At 38.8% G+C, this 16,853-nt stretch overlaps 1 protein-coding gene across 2 annotated transcripts in view; it reads right to left on the reverse strand.

Moving 5' to 3' along the window:
- Positions 1-16,853, reverse strand: part of ptprq (protein tyrosine phosphatase receptor type Q) — a 184,360-nt gene extending 167,507 nt beyond the window's left edge. For both annotated transcript variants that reach the window (XM_063057759.1, XM_063057758.1), the window contains exons 1-7: positions 16,725-16,853; positions 13,844-13,977; positions 10,334-10,480; positions 8,916-9,033; positions 8,379-8,636; positions 5,951-6,168; positions 3,291-3,471 (exon numbers count right to left, since the gene is read on the reverse strand). In XM_063057759.1, coding sequence (XP_062913829.1) covers positions 3,291-3,471; positions 5,951-6,168; positions 8,379-8,636; positions 8,916-9,033; positions 10,334-10,480; positions 13,844-13,927 — 1,006 coding nt within the window. In that variant the 5' untranslated portion in view covers positions 13,928-13,977; positions 16,725-16,853. The remainder of the gene's footprint in view (positions 1-3,290; positions 3,472-5,950; positions 6,169-8,378; positions 8,637-8,915; positions 9,034-10,333; positions 10,481-13,843; positions 13,978-16,724) is intronic.

Genomic DNA, 16,853 nt, shown 5'->3' on the forward strand with positions numbered 1-16,853 from the left:
ACTTCTTCCTCCCTTCCTCCCACCTTTTTGCTCTAACTTCTTATTTTTTTCTCCAGTCCAGATAAAGGGACTTGGCCTGAAACGTCAACTGTTGACACATTTCTATGGATGCTGTCTGGCCTGCTGAGTTCCTCCAGCATTTTTGTGTGTGTTGTTTTTTGTCTGCCTCTCTGGAAACAAATTGTCTACCAGTACCTTTTATAAACCTACTGATTCCCCATGCTATCTTGACTTCAACTCTTCCAACCCTACCTCCAGTAAAAATATTCTTTTCCAGGACTTTAGAGTTGTCCTCCTTCTTCAGAGAATAGGGTTTTCCTTCCTCAACCATTGATGCTGCCCTCACCTGCATCTCCTCCATTTCCAAGACATCTGCGTTCACCCTGTCCTTACACCATGTTAACAGGGATAGAGTTCTTCTTGTCCTCACCAACTGTCCCATGAGTCTCTGCATCTAACACCTCATTCCGCGCAACTTCTTCTATCTTCAATGGGTTCCTACCACCAAACTCATCTTTACCTCCACAACCGCCCACTCTCCGCTTTCCACAGGGGTCGCTCCCTCCATATTTCCTTGTCTGTTTGTCCTTTTCCTCTAATTTCCCTCCTGGCATATATCCCTGCAAGGGACAGAAATGCTACACCTGCCCATTCACCTCCTCCCTCACCTCCAATCAGGGCCCCAAATAGTCCTTCCAGGTGAGGCCGCATTTCACCTGCGATCTTATTGTGGTTATCTACTCCATCCAGCGATCCCGATGCAGCCCCCTCTACATTGGTGAGACCCAACAGGAACTTGGGGACTGCTTCGTCAAGCACCTCTGCCCCATCTGCAAAAAGGAATTTCCCAGTGGCCAACCATTTTAATTCCTGTCCCCATTCCTGTTCAGTCCATGGCCCCCTCTTCTGCCATGATGAGGCCAGCCTCAGTGTGGAGCAGCAGCACCTCATATTCTGTCTGGGTAGCCTCCAACCTGAAGGCATGAACGTCAATATCTCCTTCCAGTAGTACCCCTCACCCTCCCCCCTTACTCTATTCCCCACTCTTGCCTCTTCTCCTCACCTGCCTATTACTTCCCCTGTGGTGTAGTGGTATCAGCACTGGACTTCAAGGCAGACGGGTCCCGAGTTCAAATCCAGCCAGGTCCCATCCTGGGCAGCAGCAGTATCTGCGCAGAAGGAAGCCCTGCAATTTACCGTTTCTTGCCACGAAAACCCTATGGACCCTGTGTTCAATGAGGTCACAAAGCGTTGGACTCGACTTAACAAAGTGCCCCACCTTCTTCCTCATGGTCCACTCTCCCCTCCTATCAAATTCCTTCTTCTCCAGCCTTTTGCCTTTTCCACTTATCTCTGCCCAGCTTCTTACTTCATCCTTCCTCCCCAACCCACCTGGCTTCACCTATCACCTTCTAGCTTGTCCTTCCTCCCTCCCCATTTCACAACTTTTTATTCTGGCTTCCTCCCCCTTTCTTTCCTGTCCTGATGCAAGTTTTCAGCCCAAACGTCAGCTGTTCACTTATTTCCATAGATGCTGCCTGACCTGCTGAGTTCCTCCAGCAGTTTGTGTGCACTGCTCTACATTTCAATGTTCACCGTCAATGTTCAGCAAGAGCTAATGGCATTTTTGGCATGTGTGGAATTTACATTTAGATTTAGCATTTCTGTAAGGAAGTAACAATAGCACGGCGTTGTTACCCCTTTCCGCGCCTTGAGGCATGTTGGGCAGTAATCTTCCCATTTCTTTAGCATTTGCTAGCTCGAAGGAGTTGGCCAGATTCGAACCCAGGACCATTCACCTCGAAGTCCGGTGTGGATGCCGCTACACCACTGGCTGGCTAACAGTAACATGTAACCCGATACAAATCAGTTAATATTGGCAAAGCTCTAAAGCTAACATGGATAAAATAATGCAATCCTGTACAATGTGTACCTACCGAACATATATACCACACATCTGAATAATACCTATAAACTGCAGTATTGTATCACCTTATCAGGATTAAAGCAGATCACTTCCATACTATAGTCTAACGTGTCCAAAGAAGTCACTAAGTATAAATATATCAATAACTGGTTCAACAACAAAGAAGCACCTTTAACATCAATTAAAAATTCAGGTTACCCAACAAACTTAAAAACACTCTGATAATCTTTGTAAATGGTTTCCCCAAATTATATTCTTGGAAGGAATTCAGCAAGAAGTCGAAGCAAAAGTTAAGTTTGGAAGGAGCAATGTTTTCAACTACTACTTATGGCTCTAAACTCAAGAATTTTAAAATCATGAATAGAGAAACTATTGCCAAGCCAATTCAACTACCAAAGTCTTTTAATCCTTCCAACGCCATTGTAAATATAAAATAACAAATTATCACTTAAATTATTTTTCATTTATTATATACAAACTTGAGTCTTCACTCTTATGAGGATAAAATACAAATAAGCTTTGCTTCATATCAAATTAAGAGACTATGAATTTCGAATGATGAACAGCTGGTCCCATAATAAAGACAAAAAAGACAACGAAAGGGTGAGAGGTGGATTGTGGATTTGCTGGACTTGAACAAGGTTATGGTAAGGATTTGAAGTTTTACTTCTAACGGTTAAATTTATTTAAAGAAATAATTTAATTACACTGTCTAGGTTTCAATTATTTGCTGCAATTTTCTCATCCTGAAAATTCCTAATATTATACAGAAAATAATTGAAAAAAAATCCTACTATTATATAATCTATTGAGATATTTCTATATCTATTTATAGTCATATAGAAGATGATGCCTTCCACCATAGTATCCTTCCAGAATACTCCATGATGTGATTTTAGACAATAAAGCAACAAATTAAACAATTTTGTCTCATCAACGATGTTTATACACCGGTTTGAAATAGTCTTTGAAAAGCTGAATCTGCATGATAATTGCTTCAACTTGACTTTTTTTCTGCTTGGCCACAAACGCACATGAGGTAATTTCTTTAATAATCCAAGCAAACAAAATACTAGATTTGCTTTAGTCATCAAACATGCTTGTCTGTGCCAGTGGTGTAGTGCTATCCGCATCCCTTGGAACAAGAGGTTGTGGGTTCAAATCCGGCTGGCTCCTTACACACTTCCCATTCTTGCTGGATTGAACATTGAGCTAACAACTCTGCCTTGTAAAGCAGACAAGCGCTAAAGAAACGGCAAGGTTGCCACCCGATGCGCCAAACAAGGCGCGGGGAGGGAAAAAAAATCCAACATATTTAGTACAGATGCTCTAGTATTGATGTAGACATCTAAAAGTAAATTACCTTCATGTTCACAAATATATGGCAGAGCCAAGAAGCAGAAAAGCTCAGTAAACACATGGTCTGGACCCAGTGGGTTCAGTTGTAATGCATAGCAGTCGCTCTCATTTGATGGCAGAGTCTGCAGCAAGATAGTGCTTAAATTAAAGGTCGTCCTGTCAGTCCACTTCAGATCATTTTCTGTCTGAGTAAAAGAAGCTATTTATTATAAGTGACCATATCGGAAGGCTTTCCTATGTCAACATTTTTAAGGAGAAATACTGTGTCAGAGTTCTTCCATAAAAATCTGTCAATCTCTCATTTTGAAAAATTAACTAAGAAGATTTTCAGTTGTTGAAAGGTATTGAAGATACTTGAGAAAATCATACTGCATCGATAAGCCACCCATCACCAATATCCTAGGGTTGCAATGGTTCTGATCTTGAATTACATAAACCATACTTAACATTTGCTGAGAAGGGTGCACTTGTAAGGGCAGACCAGCTGACTGGATCAGTATCTCTGCTGCTGAAGATAATATTCATTCCTCCAATGCCTGCTCAACATGGATTATGTTCTATATTCAGGATGTACTACAGCAATTCACCAAGGTTACAAATAACACCTAACTGGTGTTACTAATAACACCTAAATAGCACCTCCACCATCATGCAAGGCTAGAACAGACCTTTTGTCAAAATACTCGCCAACTTCCCCTTTAAAAGTCTCAGTATACTTTTCTTAGAGATATATTGATGATTCTTCATTATTACTGGGTTAGTATCTATAAAATGCCCTCTTTACTTTATCAAGAGGATTCTATAAGCATAATGAGGCCCTCCATTGGTTGGGGTTAACCATGGATATTACATCCTAATTGTCTACATGACATGCAAGCCAGGGGAGTACAAGCTGTAGCCCATAATCCACACATCTGATGAATCCAAAGGAACTGCAGTAACCAACACAGTTTGACACCAGCAGCAGCACAGGAGTTGCCAGTCAGCACTGAACTCAAAAATGGACTGCCTTAAGGATTCCAGATCCAGACCAGACTATTCCCTCAGAGTTTACTCCTGAAGCCTTCCCCTGATTGGGTATAGACACAAGGCAGCGGAGGTTTGAGATCAGCTCTGCTTCTCCTATATGAACTTCCAACCACAGCTGATGTGCTCTATCTGCCTGAAGTGTTTGGTTTTAAGGCACCAGTAACGCACCTTTGCCCCTTCTCCTGTCGGTAGAAACAATTCTGTTGGGCTAAGTAGCTAAGGCACATGTGAAGGCCCGGAGCTGGACTTGGTTGTCAGAGGCTATTCAAGACACACATCACTGGCAGCATTCAGTAGGTAATGGTAGCTTATTCCCACTACCTCCCACAGCTATAAACATAAGAAATGAATATTTATGGAGGTCTACCACTAGTTTATTAGGGTAACTATAGATGGACAATAAACTTATAATCCACATCTCAAAGACTTCTCAAAGTAAAGCACTCTCAGCATTTATTCATAATGATGCAACAGCTTTAATAAAGCTGGCATGCACATTGGAATTCATTCTGTAAATGACCCACTTATTTTGCTTTAAGCAATAACAGCAAATAATTAAAAAGCTTGCTGCTATATTCAATTAAAATTACAAGAATCTGGAAGATTTCCTGGTAGTTCAGTTGATTATAATTAAAGGAACCACTTTAACCAAAACAAACACATGCAGCACGAGATTGCATTTCTGGTGGATGAGTTAAATTTGACAATTAAGAAATGATGAAGCAATATAGATCAAAACAGATGTTTACTATTGGCTGAAGGAATGCAAAAAAAGAAATTTGAAGATAAGAGTAGGTGAGAGCTGAAAAGCTATGAAATCTAATACCATGGCTGAATAGTAATAGAAATAACAGTAATTACAGCATTTAGAACTAATTTTCCATGGGGCAAAGCAGATGAAGACATATTGTGCAATGGCATTACAACTGCAGCCCATGGGAAGGATAAATACCAGAATATACTGGTTCAACCAAATGTTCTATTTTCACGTTTTCATGCTCATGTGCTGTCAAGGCTATTGTTACAATTTATAAAGTATTTATTTTCCTAAGTCAAATGTTTGCGCACTCGGAACCTTGATGGCAAAGGTTAAAAATGCAATTATCTGGTCAGAAAATAAATATATCATAATTGGCATCCACTAAATCTTCATGATGATCTCAATGCAGGCAGGAAGTACTCCCTTGGCTAATTAACATTTGCTATCTCCCACAGAAAGTGAGGGATGTAAAACAGCTGTCTAGACCAGGCATCAGCTTCATGTCAAGAACACAAGCATAGACTCCTGGGACATGACTGACCGAAATAAACCCTACAACAATAACATTTGCTGCAGTACTTTTTACACAGGGTGCAAAATCGACTTAATCCTCTTACTGTTTCATAATCATTCTTTGTTTCTACTGAACTATCTCACACACTAAGACAATAGTGAAAACTGACACAACATTTGTTTGTGACAGGAAATTTCACATTCAAAACAATAACTGCACAAGGAAATTGTTCTCTCTTTTCATGAAGGCAGATCATAGCCTGCTTTACAGTTTTCAACATCTCTGTGGGGCCTTACCCCAATGGACAATCTTTATATTGATGGTTTCAAAATATATACAAAACAGAAGACTTCCTACTTACATCAATATCATTTAGACCAGTCCATAACATGCTGAATTCATTCAGTGACCTCAGGTAAGAAGACAGAAATTTATACTCTTCTTCAGTGTTGATGTCAACAAGGTGAACAGTATTAGCTACTGACTCACAGTAGTTTGATGCATCTCTCCAATTCTTATAGTCTTTTCTAATCCAGTAACAGCTGTAAAATGATCCAATCCAACCAGGAGGACATGGTGCTGCAAGTGCAAAAACAATTATTTATTCGTTCATCTCCAAGAGCTCCATAAATAGAACGATAGAAATTTGGTCCATTAATACAATCTCTGCTGGATGAATGCAAAAAATATATATCTTTACGGTAAGTGGTGCTGTAAGCTATTCAATTTTTGAGAAATACTCTAGAATTCAAAGTAAATTTTATTATCAAAGTATATATGCATATGTCACCATATTCATTTTCTAGAGATTCATTTTCCTGTGGGCATACTCAGCAAATCTATAGACCAGTAACTATAACAGGACCAATGAAAAATCAACCAGACTGCAGAAGACAACTATCTGGGCAAATGCAAATATAAATAAACAACAATAAATAAGGAGAACATATGAATGAGATAAGGAGTTCTTAAAGTGAGATCATTGGTTGTGAGAATATTTCACCGGTGAGGCAAGTGAAGTTGAGTGTAGTTATCCCCTTTTATTCAAGAGCCTCGCAGCTGAAAGTTAGTAACTGTTCTTGAACCTAGTGGTGTGAGTCCTGAGGCTCTTGTAGCTTCTACCTGATGGCAGCAGTGAGAAGAGAGCATGGCCTAGATGGTGGGGATCTTTGATGTTGGATGCTGCTTTCCTATGACAGCTTCTCATGTAGATGTGCTCAATGGTTGGAAGCACTGGCGAGTGTTTCATTATTCTCTACCGTACAGTTGCCACTTAATGATCATTTCTCATGAGGCCAAAGGAACAGAAAAGCAAATACAAAAGGAATTTATTACTTTCAGTAAATTGGCTCGAAAAATCAACAAAATTGGCAGCATCTCTGTGGCAGATGCAGCAATCTTGCATTTGAACTATGCTAATCTACAAGTACTCCAACCAGCTTTCCTGCTTCCACATCTAACATTACTGGAAAAACTTCCACCTATCTGCAGGTAGTTCTGAAAGCTCATAGAACTATTCTTGAATCTTATCACTGATTAGTTTTAGCTGATTTAGATAGTAGTTCAGATAGAAAGTTAGGTGGAGAATTGGCACATGGGATTTAATTCTGACAAGTGTGAGGTGATGCTTTTAGAAGTTCAAATATCTGGGAAATTGGAAGGACATTAATGACATAAGGGAAATGTCATGAGCCTGTGCACCTGTATTTATTAATTGTTTTCTTATCTAGAGTGGTTAAGCCCATATATTTTCGGTTTCATTTTGCCAAGTTTATTTTGACTGGTACAGATTTTCCACGTATTATGATTACTTAAAGTGGACTCTCAATAATCAAGGTTCCTTGTGTTTTCAGAATGATCCGTCTTGCGGTGTCACTGGATCAAGCCACCGATGTTCTGTCCTTCCTTCGCACCAGAGTTCAGTCGTTTGTCCGCGTAGAGTGTGACAGGAAAGTTAATGAAAAGACCTGGGGATCCAAGTCCATAGTTCCCTAAAGATAGCCTCACAGGTCAACAGGAAGATGAAGAAGGCATATGACAATGTTAGCCTTCATTTGTCAGGGCACAGAAAATAAATGAAGGGACATTATGTCGCAAACTTACAAAACTCTGGTTTGACCATACTTGGAGTACTGTGTGCAATTTTGGTCACAATGCGATATGATATCACCAGAGAATGCAGAAGAGAATCACCAAAATTTTTCCTGGATTGGAGGACTTAAGTTATGGGGAGAGATTGGATAGACTGGGCTTGTTTTCCATGGAATGAAGGAGACTTCATGGGTGTCCTGATGTAAGTATCTATAAGGTATATATGGGGTATATAGCAAAAATCTCTTTCTCATGATAGGAGTTTTTTTTTAAATAGTGCTCTATGAGCACAAGAACAATTTCTTTTACTAAAAGGAAACATTTTTAGTTTAATTTTCCATCAACCGCAGAGTTGCGTTTAAGTATTTGATACGGATAATTCATTTGCACCTTCTTATAAACTTACTTATTAAAAATCATTAATATGCACATCTATACATAAATTCTCTTTAGTATATCAGTTTGAAGAACGAAGCATGCTTTATCTTCTCTCATTTAAAGAAGCATACCTCCTTTCAAATTTGTCTCATATGAAACTTATTTGTTCATTGATTAATTGAGCTATCATAATAATTATATTTTAACTTATATGTCAAAATTGTTTCCTTTGAGACAATACTTTAACAATTCTTAGAATGATTAACTCTACAAAGTTAAATTGACTGATTATCCATGCTCTATATAATTGATTTTTATACCTGTTTCAATAATCATATAAAATACTTGTGTCAGACTGAGTCCAACATAGTGTGTTTGCTTGAACTCCAAAGAGAAACTATACAAAGTTCCAGGCTTTAAATGATTCCAGATGTAATTATTTGTAGTTGGTGGTACAATATATGAAGTGAAATTTAGACTTATTGTCGTTAAAAATCCTCCAGTCTTAAACTCACTCCAATCGAATGTAACAGCAGTTGTTGAAACAGTTGTTTTTATGCCAACTTCTCCAAGCAAACCTGAAAGATAGAAAATATTCCTCCCACCAGATAATGAATTACCATTTTTAGAAATGTCAAATCTGTAATGCTTTTCTTCCATATTTGTTCAACATCACACTAGCAAACAATCGTCAACTGTAAATGGTTTGGAGTGTAAAAAAACTAACAAATACCTGCATTAAAATACAGATTTTTGACATAAAATTCTTCATGAAAAAAATGCCATGCTGAGCATTTCTGTTTATTTCATACAGTGGTAAATCAAAAGCATGCAGTGCACAGTAATCTAGTACTTACAAGTAGTGAATGATTTGCTGCCTAAGATTTTCCCATTGGTCACTGATTTTATGGTAAAATAATAGCTCATATTTTCTTGAAGGTCATTCAAGATGATACTTGATCCATGAACAGATCTCTGCCAACAGAATGAAAATTAACTGTTAACTATGGGAAATAATTAAACAGCTTGGAGACTATCCTTAACAAAAAGATTTTGTTGGAATAACTGATGTGCATGACCTCATAAATTCACTCAAATATACTCATTATAGTCACAATGTATCCAAAGAAGCGTAATGTTATTTGTTGTTACAAATAACATACCTGATGACATGAATATTGATCTCTTCTTCCGGTAAAGTAATTCTGCCCGACCCCACCTCCCCTCTTCCTCTATTCCCTGCTCTGACCTTTGGATTCTTCTCACCTGCCTATCACTTCCCCCAGGGTCACTTCCTCCTTCACTTTCTCCCATGGTCCAATTCCCTTCCTCTCCAGCCCTTGACCTTTACTACCCACTTGGCTATCACCATCCAGCTAACCTTCTCTCTCTACCCGAAACTTTTTATTCTAGCATCCTTTCCAGTCCTGAAGAAGAGTCCCGGCCACAGATGTCAACTGCTTATTCATTTCCATAGATGCTGCCTGAAGAACTGAAGTACTGAACACTTTGTGTGTGTGTAGCTTTGGATTTCCAGCATCTGCAGAATTTCTCATGTTCATGATTTGTTGTTACTTGTTTTTATTCCAATCTATACAAATTTTTCATTTAATGTAAATTATGCTAAATTAACGCATTTTAAAGTATGCATTTATATTTTAGTGACTGAATTTATTAGATATGTTGATCACTGCTTTTGATAGATAGATCACTGCTTTTGTTCTCATTTGATCTTCAATAACTCAGCTTACTCCGGTAGAACAATGCTCTCCAAATCTAAAGTGATCTTCTTCATGAAGTACAAGTGGATCCTCCATAAATATCTCATTATCTCAACCAATATTTAGTAATGCTACTGAATCCATCGTCAAAGATCCTCACCACCCAGCCCATGCTCCTTTCTCGCTGCTGCCATCAGCTAGAAGGTACAAGATCCTCAGGACTCACACCACCAGGTACAAGAACAGTTATTATCCCTCAACCATCAGGGCTCTAGATAACTACACTCACCTGTTCCCACAACAAACGATCTCACTTTAAGGACTCTTGTTTCATGCTCTTGTTATTTATTGCTATTTATTTATATTTACATTTGCACAGTTTGTTGCCTTCTGTTTTCTGGTTGATCTTTCATTGATCCTGTTTACAGTTACTATTCTAAAGATTTGCGGAGTATGCCCACAGGAAAATGAATCTCAGGGTTGTATATAGTGACGTAAGTGTATTCTGATAATAAAATTTATTGTTGCTTGTTTTTACTTCACTTTGAACTCACCACAGTGCTGGAAAATTGTGGCGATAATGTTCCATATGTAATCAAGTAAGTGTCTGCACGTATTCTGTCAGCGAAATGATTCCATTCCACCAAAACACTCAGTGTTGATCTATTCGTAGCAAATTGGCAATCTGCGCAGTCTGTCAACTGGAAAGAATGTGCTTTTTAATTTGTATCAGAAGTTATGCAGTGGTAGATTGAAAGATAAGTTAATTTTCTAACTGTCTCTGATTTTGTGGGAATCTTTTGTACCACAACAGTTAAGTAGTTGAACACCATCATAGAAATAAAGAGCTTAAAGTACTGTTCATTGATTGATGTTGTCCCAAAATGCTTAAAGCCACTGTGGTACCTGGTGGTGTCAGCACACAAGCCTCATCGTTTTCTTCCAACTTCTCAGAAATGTCCATGTTCTCTGTATATCAGCATTTCGAAAGAATGTACTATCAGAATCTACCTCAGGAAAAAATATGTCAGTCAGCAGTTCATTGTAAGAGCTAAATGAAGGAAATTGCATAATACTACCCTGTACAATCTGTTTAGGAAGACTACAGCTCTCTAAAATAAATTCAAGTTCTAAGTGGCAGTGCTTTAGCTCAAACGAGTTTGAATGGCTCTTCACCAGCAGCAGGAAGCTGTCCATATAGGCCTCGATAGAGTGGATGTGGAGAGGATGTTTCCTATGATGGGAGGGTCTAGGGTCAGAGGGCACAGCTTCAGAATAGAGGGACGTCCATTTAGAATGGAGATGAGGAGGATATTTTTTTTTTAGCCAGAGAATGGTGAATCTGTAAGATTCATTGCCACAGGTATCTGTGGAGGCCAAGTCATTGGGTATATTTAAGGCAGGAGTTGATAGATTCTTGATTAGTCGGGGCATGAAGGGATATGGGGAGAAGGCAGGAGATTGGGATTGAAAGGGAAATGGATCAGCCATCATGAAATATCGGAGCAGACTCAATGGGCCAAATGACCTAATTCCGCTCCTATATTTTATGGTAATATCTTTCTTGGAGTAGTTGAATAGCCTTAAGAACCATTTCTACATTTGGAATAGTGCTTCTGATGTCCATGATCTTCTAGCTCCTTATCTATACAAGATCGACAGACAAGACTCAAAAACAAGTTCCTCTTACTCCATTTCATGGTTCTTTAAGTAACTACAGTGGATTCTGGTTAATTGGGACACATCGGGACCAGTACATTTTTGCTCAATTAAGCAGCTGCCGCAATTAGCCAAAGTTTCATGGAAATAGTTAAAAAGGAATAAAAAATACAAATTTAACTGAGTAACAAATTATGTTTTTAAATAAAATACAGAACACCTTAGAAGTCTACCAATGCTACTACAGTACTATAAAACTGTGTTTTAGTTTCTAATAGTTATCGACAGAGGAATTCATCCAGTGTAGGCTACCATGTATGGGATGTCCTGGGAGCAGTAGCACCTCTGGTGGAGGGACTTGTCGTGTCCATTCTGAGGAAGCTCACTCACCTTTAATTCCCCAACAGACACTATGCTGTCACTTGTGGCTTCAAGTAGCTGTTTGTATGCAACGTTGGCACCACACCCTGGTACACCACTTCGATAGGCAGGCTAAACCAAGTGAGGGTAGCTTGCGGGCCTCATGCCTGTCCTAGCGTGTAAAGTCAGCTCAAGAGGACTGGGTGGATGAGATCAGCAGTGAGATCCAATAAGCAAGAGGTCAAATCAGCAATGCTTTGTGGAGAGTGAAGGGCATGGCATGGCACAAAAGTCACAGTTATCTACTGCAACCAAGGAAGTCCCCAGTTTGTTACGACTACTCGTGACATTTGACCCAGACTTCCAAGGATGAGAGAGTGGAAATGTCCCATTGCAATGGCTTATCCACTTTATCCACAATGCTCATCGGATATGATGGACAACCAACACATTGACATGTTCTTTTGACTGACTGTAAATCAATAAAACTAGTGCAGATAATGGACTGCCTATATAAAATGCTTTCAACAATTGTATCCTCCAAATCTTCACTTTCTTTGTAACATTCAAGATGATTGCTGACATCTTCAAATTATTTGCGGTTCCTAACTTGTTGAAGTAGCGAAATCACTTCATTTTCACTTCTGACATCTCCGAGCCTGAATGCTTGAAACTGCAGTGAGCAAAACAATTCTAAATTGTCTTATTGCTTAGTTCTCACCAACTATCAAAGACAAAAATAACTACTTTTTGAACTCAAAGCCACGCAACTGAAGCTACTTAAAAACTACTTGCTCTAAGCACATGTAGTGTCTAACGGCCACACAAGTTCACATGCCTGACGCTAGTTACAAACTGTTCTGCAACTGCCTATTGTCCTAATTAAGTGACATAGTGTCCCAAATAAACAAAGGGAGTCCCAGCATTGTTGGTTAATTTTTTGGTTTTTAAGAGTTGCTCCAATTAAGTGGCTGTCTGATTAACCAATGGACCAATCAACAGGAATCCACTGTACTGACAAATAATTGTGCTGCTGTGTTCTTTTGTACAGCCCTAATTTGAGGACAGGTCATAAACTCTGTCATTGAAAGGTTTTATATTCAAATATGTATCCTTCTATCAATTTTACCTCCAGCTTTATAGTGGGTAAATCACTCTCAGTGTCTATGAAATACTGGGGCTGCATTTTCTAAGCTCTCTTGAGGCTTACCTGGTTCCAACTCTATGTTTATTATGAATGCATGAATGTATTTAAAATGTGTTGAAGTAGTAAATGAAATTGCATCCAACAATCTGGAAATCTGCCATTCCAGCACTACTAAAGTCCTGAGCTGGATTGACAGAGCTTTGCTGTATTTTGAGTGTTGTTTGCAATGAGGAAAGATCTCAGTTCGCCTATTTCAAGGATCTAATTTGTCCATTAAATGAAAAAATTCAGATGGCTCAAATGGTTCCATATATTATCAGAGAATGTATGCAGTATACAACCTGCAATTCTTAGTCTTTGCAGACATCCACAAAAAAATAGAAGAGCCCCAAAAGAGTGAATGGCAGAAAAACATTAGAACCTCAAAGCCCCCCCCCCCATTCTCCCCTCCCCTGCACAAACAGCAGCAAAGCATCAAACTCCTTCCTCCCCTCCAATCATTCCAGCAGAATGGGTCAGCACCCTCCACCCACCAAGCAACAGCAAAGCCCCCTAAGAGAGAGACCATGATGTGCAGTCAACAAAAGCTATTGTTTACCCAACAGTTCAACATGCCCCAGGCTCTCTCTCTCTCACTAACAAGGGACAAATTTGTTGACAACCAACATCTGTGGTACCATATAAAATGTTTACTTTTGAACAATTATGATCAGCAACTCTTTTCAAATTACTTTTATGCTGATCAATGTGCAACAGCACAATCCAACTAATAAAAATCAAACCTTATTATTCAGCTGCTATAAAAACAATTTAGTCTACATTGCAAATTACAATCATCTTAACATTTAGTAAAAAGAAATTATACTGTAATTCAAATGTGCATAATGTACAATCTTACCTGAAATGCACGCTTTAGAATATTTAAGAATATATAAATATAAATAGCTCTATCCAATTTGGTACTTCTTTCCTTCTGCTCCATGTCATATTTAACTTGACTGCTGAATGTGCACTTTGTACCGTAGGGGCACGCTGTAAAATTTAAGAGTTACTCAACAATAAAGAGAAGCTATTGTAAAGACCATGATTTTCCTGGCAGAAATTCAGAGCAAAGACAGAATCTGTGTAGACTAAATTGCCTTGGGATGTACAAAACTAATTGTGTGTATAATTAACATCTAATTAACATATCTTTGAACTCTTGCCTTGATGAGCATTTTATAGCACAATGTGTTCTAGCTTCAGAAAGTCATGTCCAGGTCAATCTAAACAAATCTCTTGCAATCCAGTATTATAACTGTTACCTAAGAGTCCTCATCGAGGGATCAGAAGTGGAAGGAGGGAACAATTTCAAGTTCCTGGGTGTCAACATCTCTGAGAATCTATTCTGGGCCCAACATTTTGATGTGGTTACAAAGAAGGCACGACAGCAACAATATTGCATTAGGAGTTTGAGGAGATTCAGTATCTTGTCAAAAGCATTTACAAATTTCTACAGATGTACCATGGAGAGCATTCTAACTGGCTGCATTACCCCCAGTATGGGAAGGTCACTGCACAGGACAGAAGTAAGCTGCAGAAAGGTATAAACTCAGTCAGCTCTATCATGGGCACTAGCCTCCCCAGCATTCAGAACATCTTCATGGAGCAGTGCCTCCATCACTCAGGACCCCCATCACCAGGACATGCCCCGTTCTCATCGTTACCATCAGGGAGGAGATACAAGAGCCTGAAGGTACACACTCAACAATTCAGGAACAGATTCTTCCTCTCTGCCATCAGATTTCTGAATGGACATTGAATCCATGAACACTACCTCGCTACTTTCTTTGCAGTACTTTTTTAAATTTAAGATCTCTGAGGATCTAACCGGGTCCCAACATATCAATGTAGTCATAAAGGCGGCAAGACAGCGGCTATACTTCATTAGGAGTTTGGAGGTTTGGCATGTCAACAAATACACTCAAAAACCTTCTATAGTACCGTGGAGAGCATTTTGACAGACTGCATCACTGTCTGGTATGCAGGGCTACTGCACAGGACCGAAAGAAGCTGCAGAAGGTTGTAAATCTAGTCAGCTCCATCTTGGGCACTAGCCCACAAAGTACCCAGGACATCTTTAGGGAGCAGTGTCTCAGAAAGGAAACGTCCATTATTAAGGACCTCCAGCACCCAGGGCATGCTCTTTTCTCACTGTTACCAGCAGGTAGGAGGTACAGAAGCCTGAAGGCACACACTCAGCGATTCAGGAACAGCTTCTTCCCCTCTGCCATCCGATTCCTAAAGGGGCACTGAAGCTCTGGACACCACCTCACTTTTTTAAAATATACAGCATTTCTGTCTTTGCACATTTTTTAAATCTATTCAATACTGTATATGTAATTGATTTACTTGTTTAATTATTATGTTTTATTTTATTTTTTCTCTCTACTAGATTATATATTGTATTAAACTGCTGCTGCTAAGTTAATAAATTTCAAGTCACATGCCAGTGATAATAAACCTGATTCTGAATTTAAATATTATATATACATTTACTGTAATTGACAGTTATTATTAGATACTGCACTGTACTGCTGCCACATAACAACAAATTTCACAACATATGCCAGTGATATTAAATATGATTCTGATTCTGAAGAGTCAGTTAACCTCTGCAACATAGAAAATGAACATGTGCAATGGTCTCTTTCTTTCAGGTGCTTATAGAATATTTCTCAAAATTTTTTACTTTTTGTATCTTTTCATAATCTCTTAGTCTAAGCCTGTCTCCCCCCACCATCCAAATCCTGAGAATGATTTAGTTTTGCATCTGTTTTGGCATTGTATTTTTATTATAGTTTTTTATGGATTGCTTAAATGTGCTGTCTCTTACTTTTTAACCATAATTAAGGCTTGCAACAGATAATTGTTGCGTATCTCCAGAGGAAGGTTAGTTGTGCTGCATTAAATGAATTATGAGTGGTGACAATGAATTATGTATTTCTGAAATAGGCAATTATATACTATTATCGAATTACATAAATGTCTATTCAAATACATAATATAAATCTATTGGCTTTGCTGTTTTTTTTAAACTGGATTCAGTCCTGATGTAAGGTCTAGACCCAAAACATCAACCATCCTTTTGCCTCCAGAGGTTGCCTGGCTCCCTAAATTCCTTCAGTAGATTTTTTTCCGCTACAGATTACTTCCTTGTACTGGAGAGGTCATACAAATCTTTGACAAGATAAATAGCGTAAGTAATAAGAAAGTTACGTTCATATTAGCAAGATGTCATGGTCAGGTAGAGCAACATTTATATTTTCGTAATTTCCAAATTGCTTAAGGGTAAGGTGAAGCAACGTCACCGCAGGTCTGAAGCCCGAAATCGTGGAAGAGTGCACATGTTGCAGAGTCCACATTCTCCCCCCACATTAACTCAACAAAGGTTTAAAGTGTATCCAGGTGACCAGGAAGCAACTCGAATTCTCTAAAACCAGGTTTAACGACACACTTGTTTATAAAAGGGGGAGTGATTCTGCATTTCTTATTCATTTAAAAAAAAACAATGTTAACTAAACATCCGACCTTGATAGTCAATTCTTTAAGTTAAGGCATAATAGTGGAGAATAATAGTTTAGCGCAAGGCCGTGTTATTGCAGAGTACAGGAAAAGATGCATGCTGTACAATTGCTAGAAAGTCGTATCCTTCAGTATTGTGTATTATTAATCCTGAAGCGCTTCAGAGTGAAAATTTCAACGGACGGAATAGGTAAAAAAAAATTAAACGGAATTACCTTCAACTTGGAGCAGAGTTTGCGATCTTGAAAAGACCGCGCTTTTCCACGCGCTGCTCCAGCGCGCTGGCTTCTCTTTATTACCCTGGGCTGTTTCCTTCTCCTCTCTGATCTACCGGTTAACTAGCA

The sequence above is a fragment of the Mobula hypostoma genome, chromosome 9 (assembly GCF_963921235.1).
Source record: "Mobula hypostoma chromosome 9, sMobHyp1.1, whole genome shotgun sequence".
NCBI classification, from domain to species: Eukaryota; Metazoa; Chordata; class Chondrichthyes; order Myliobatiformes; family Myliobatidae; genus Mobula; species Mobula hypostoma.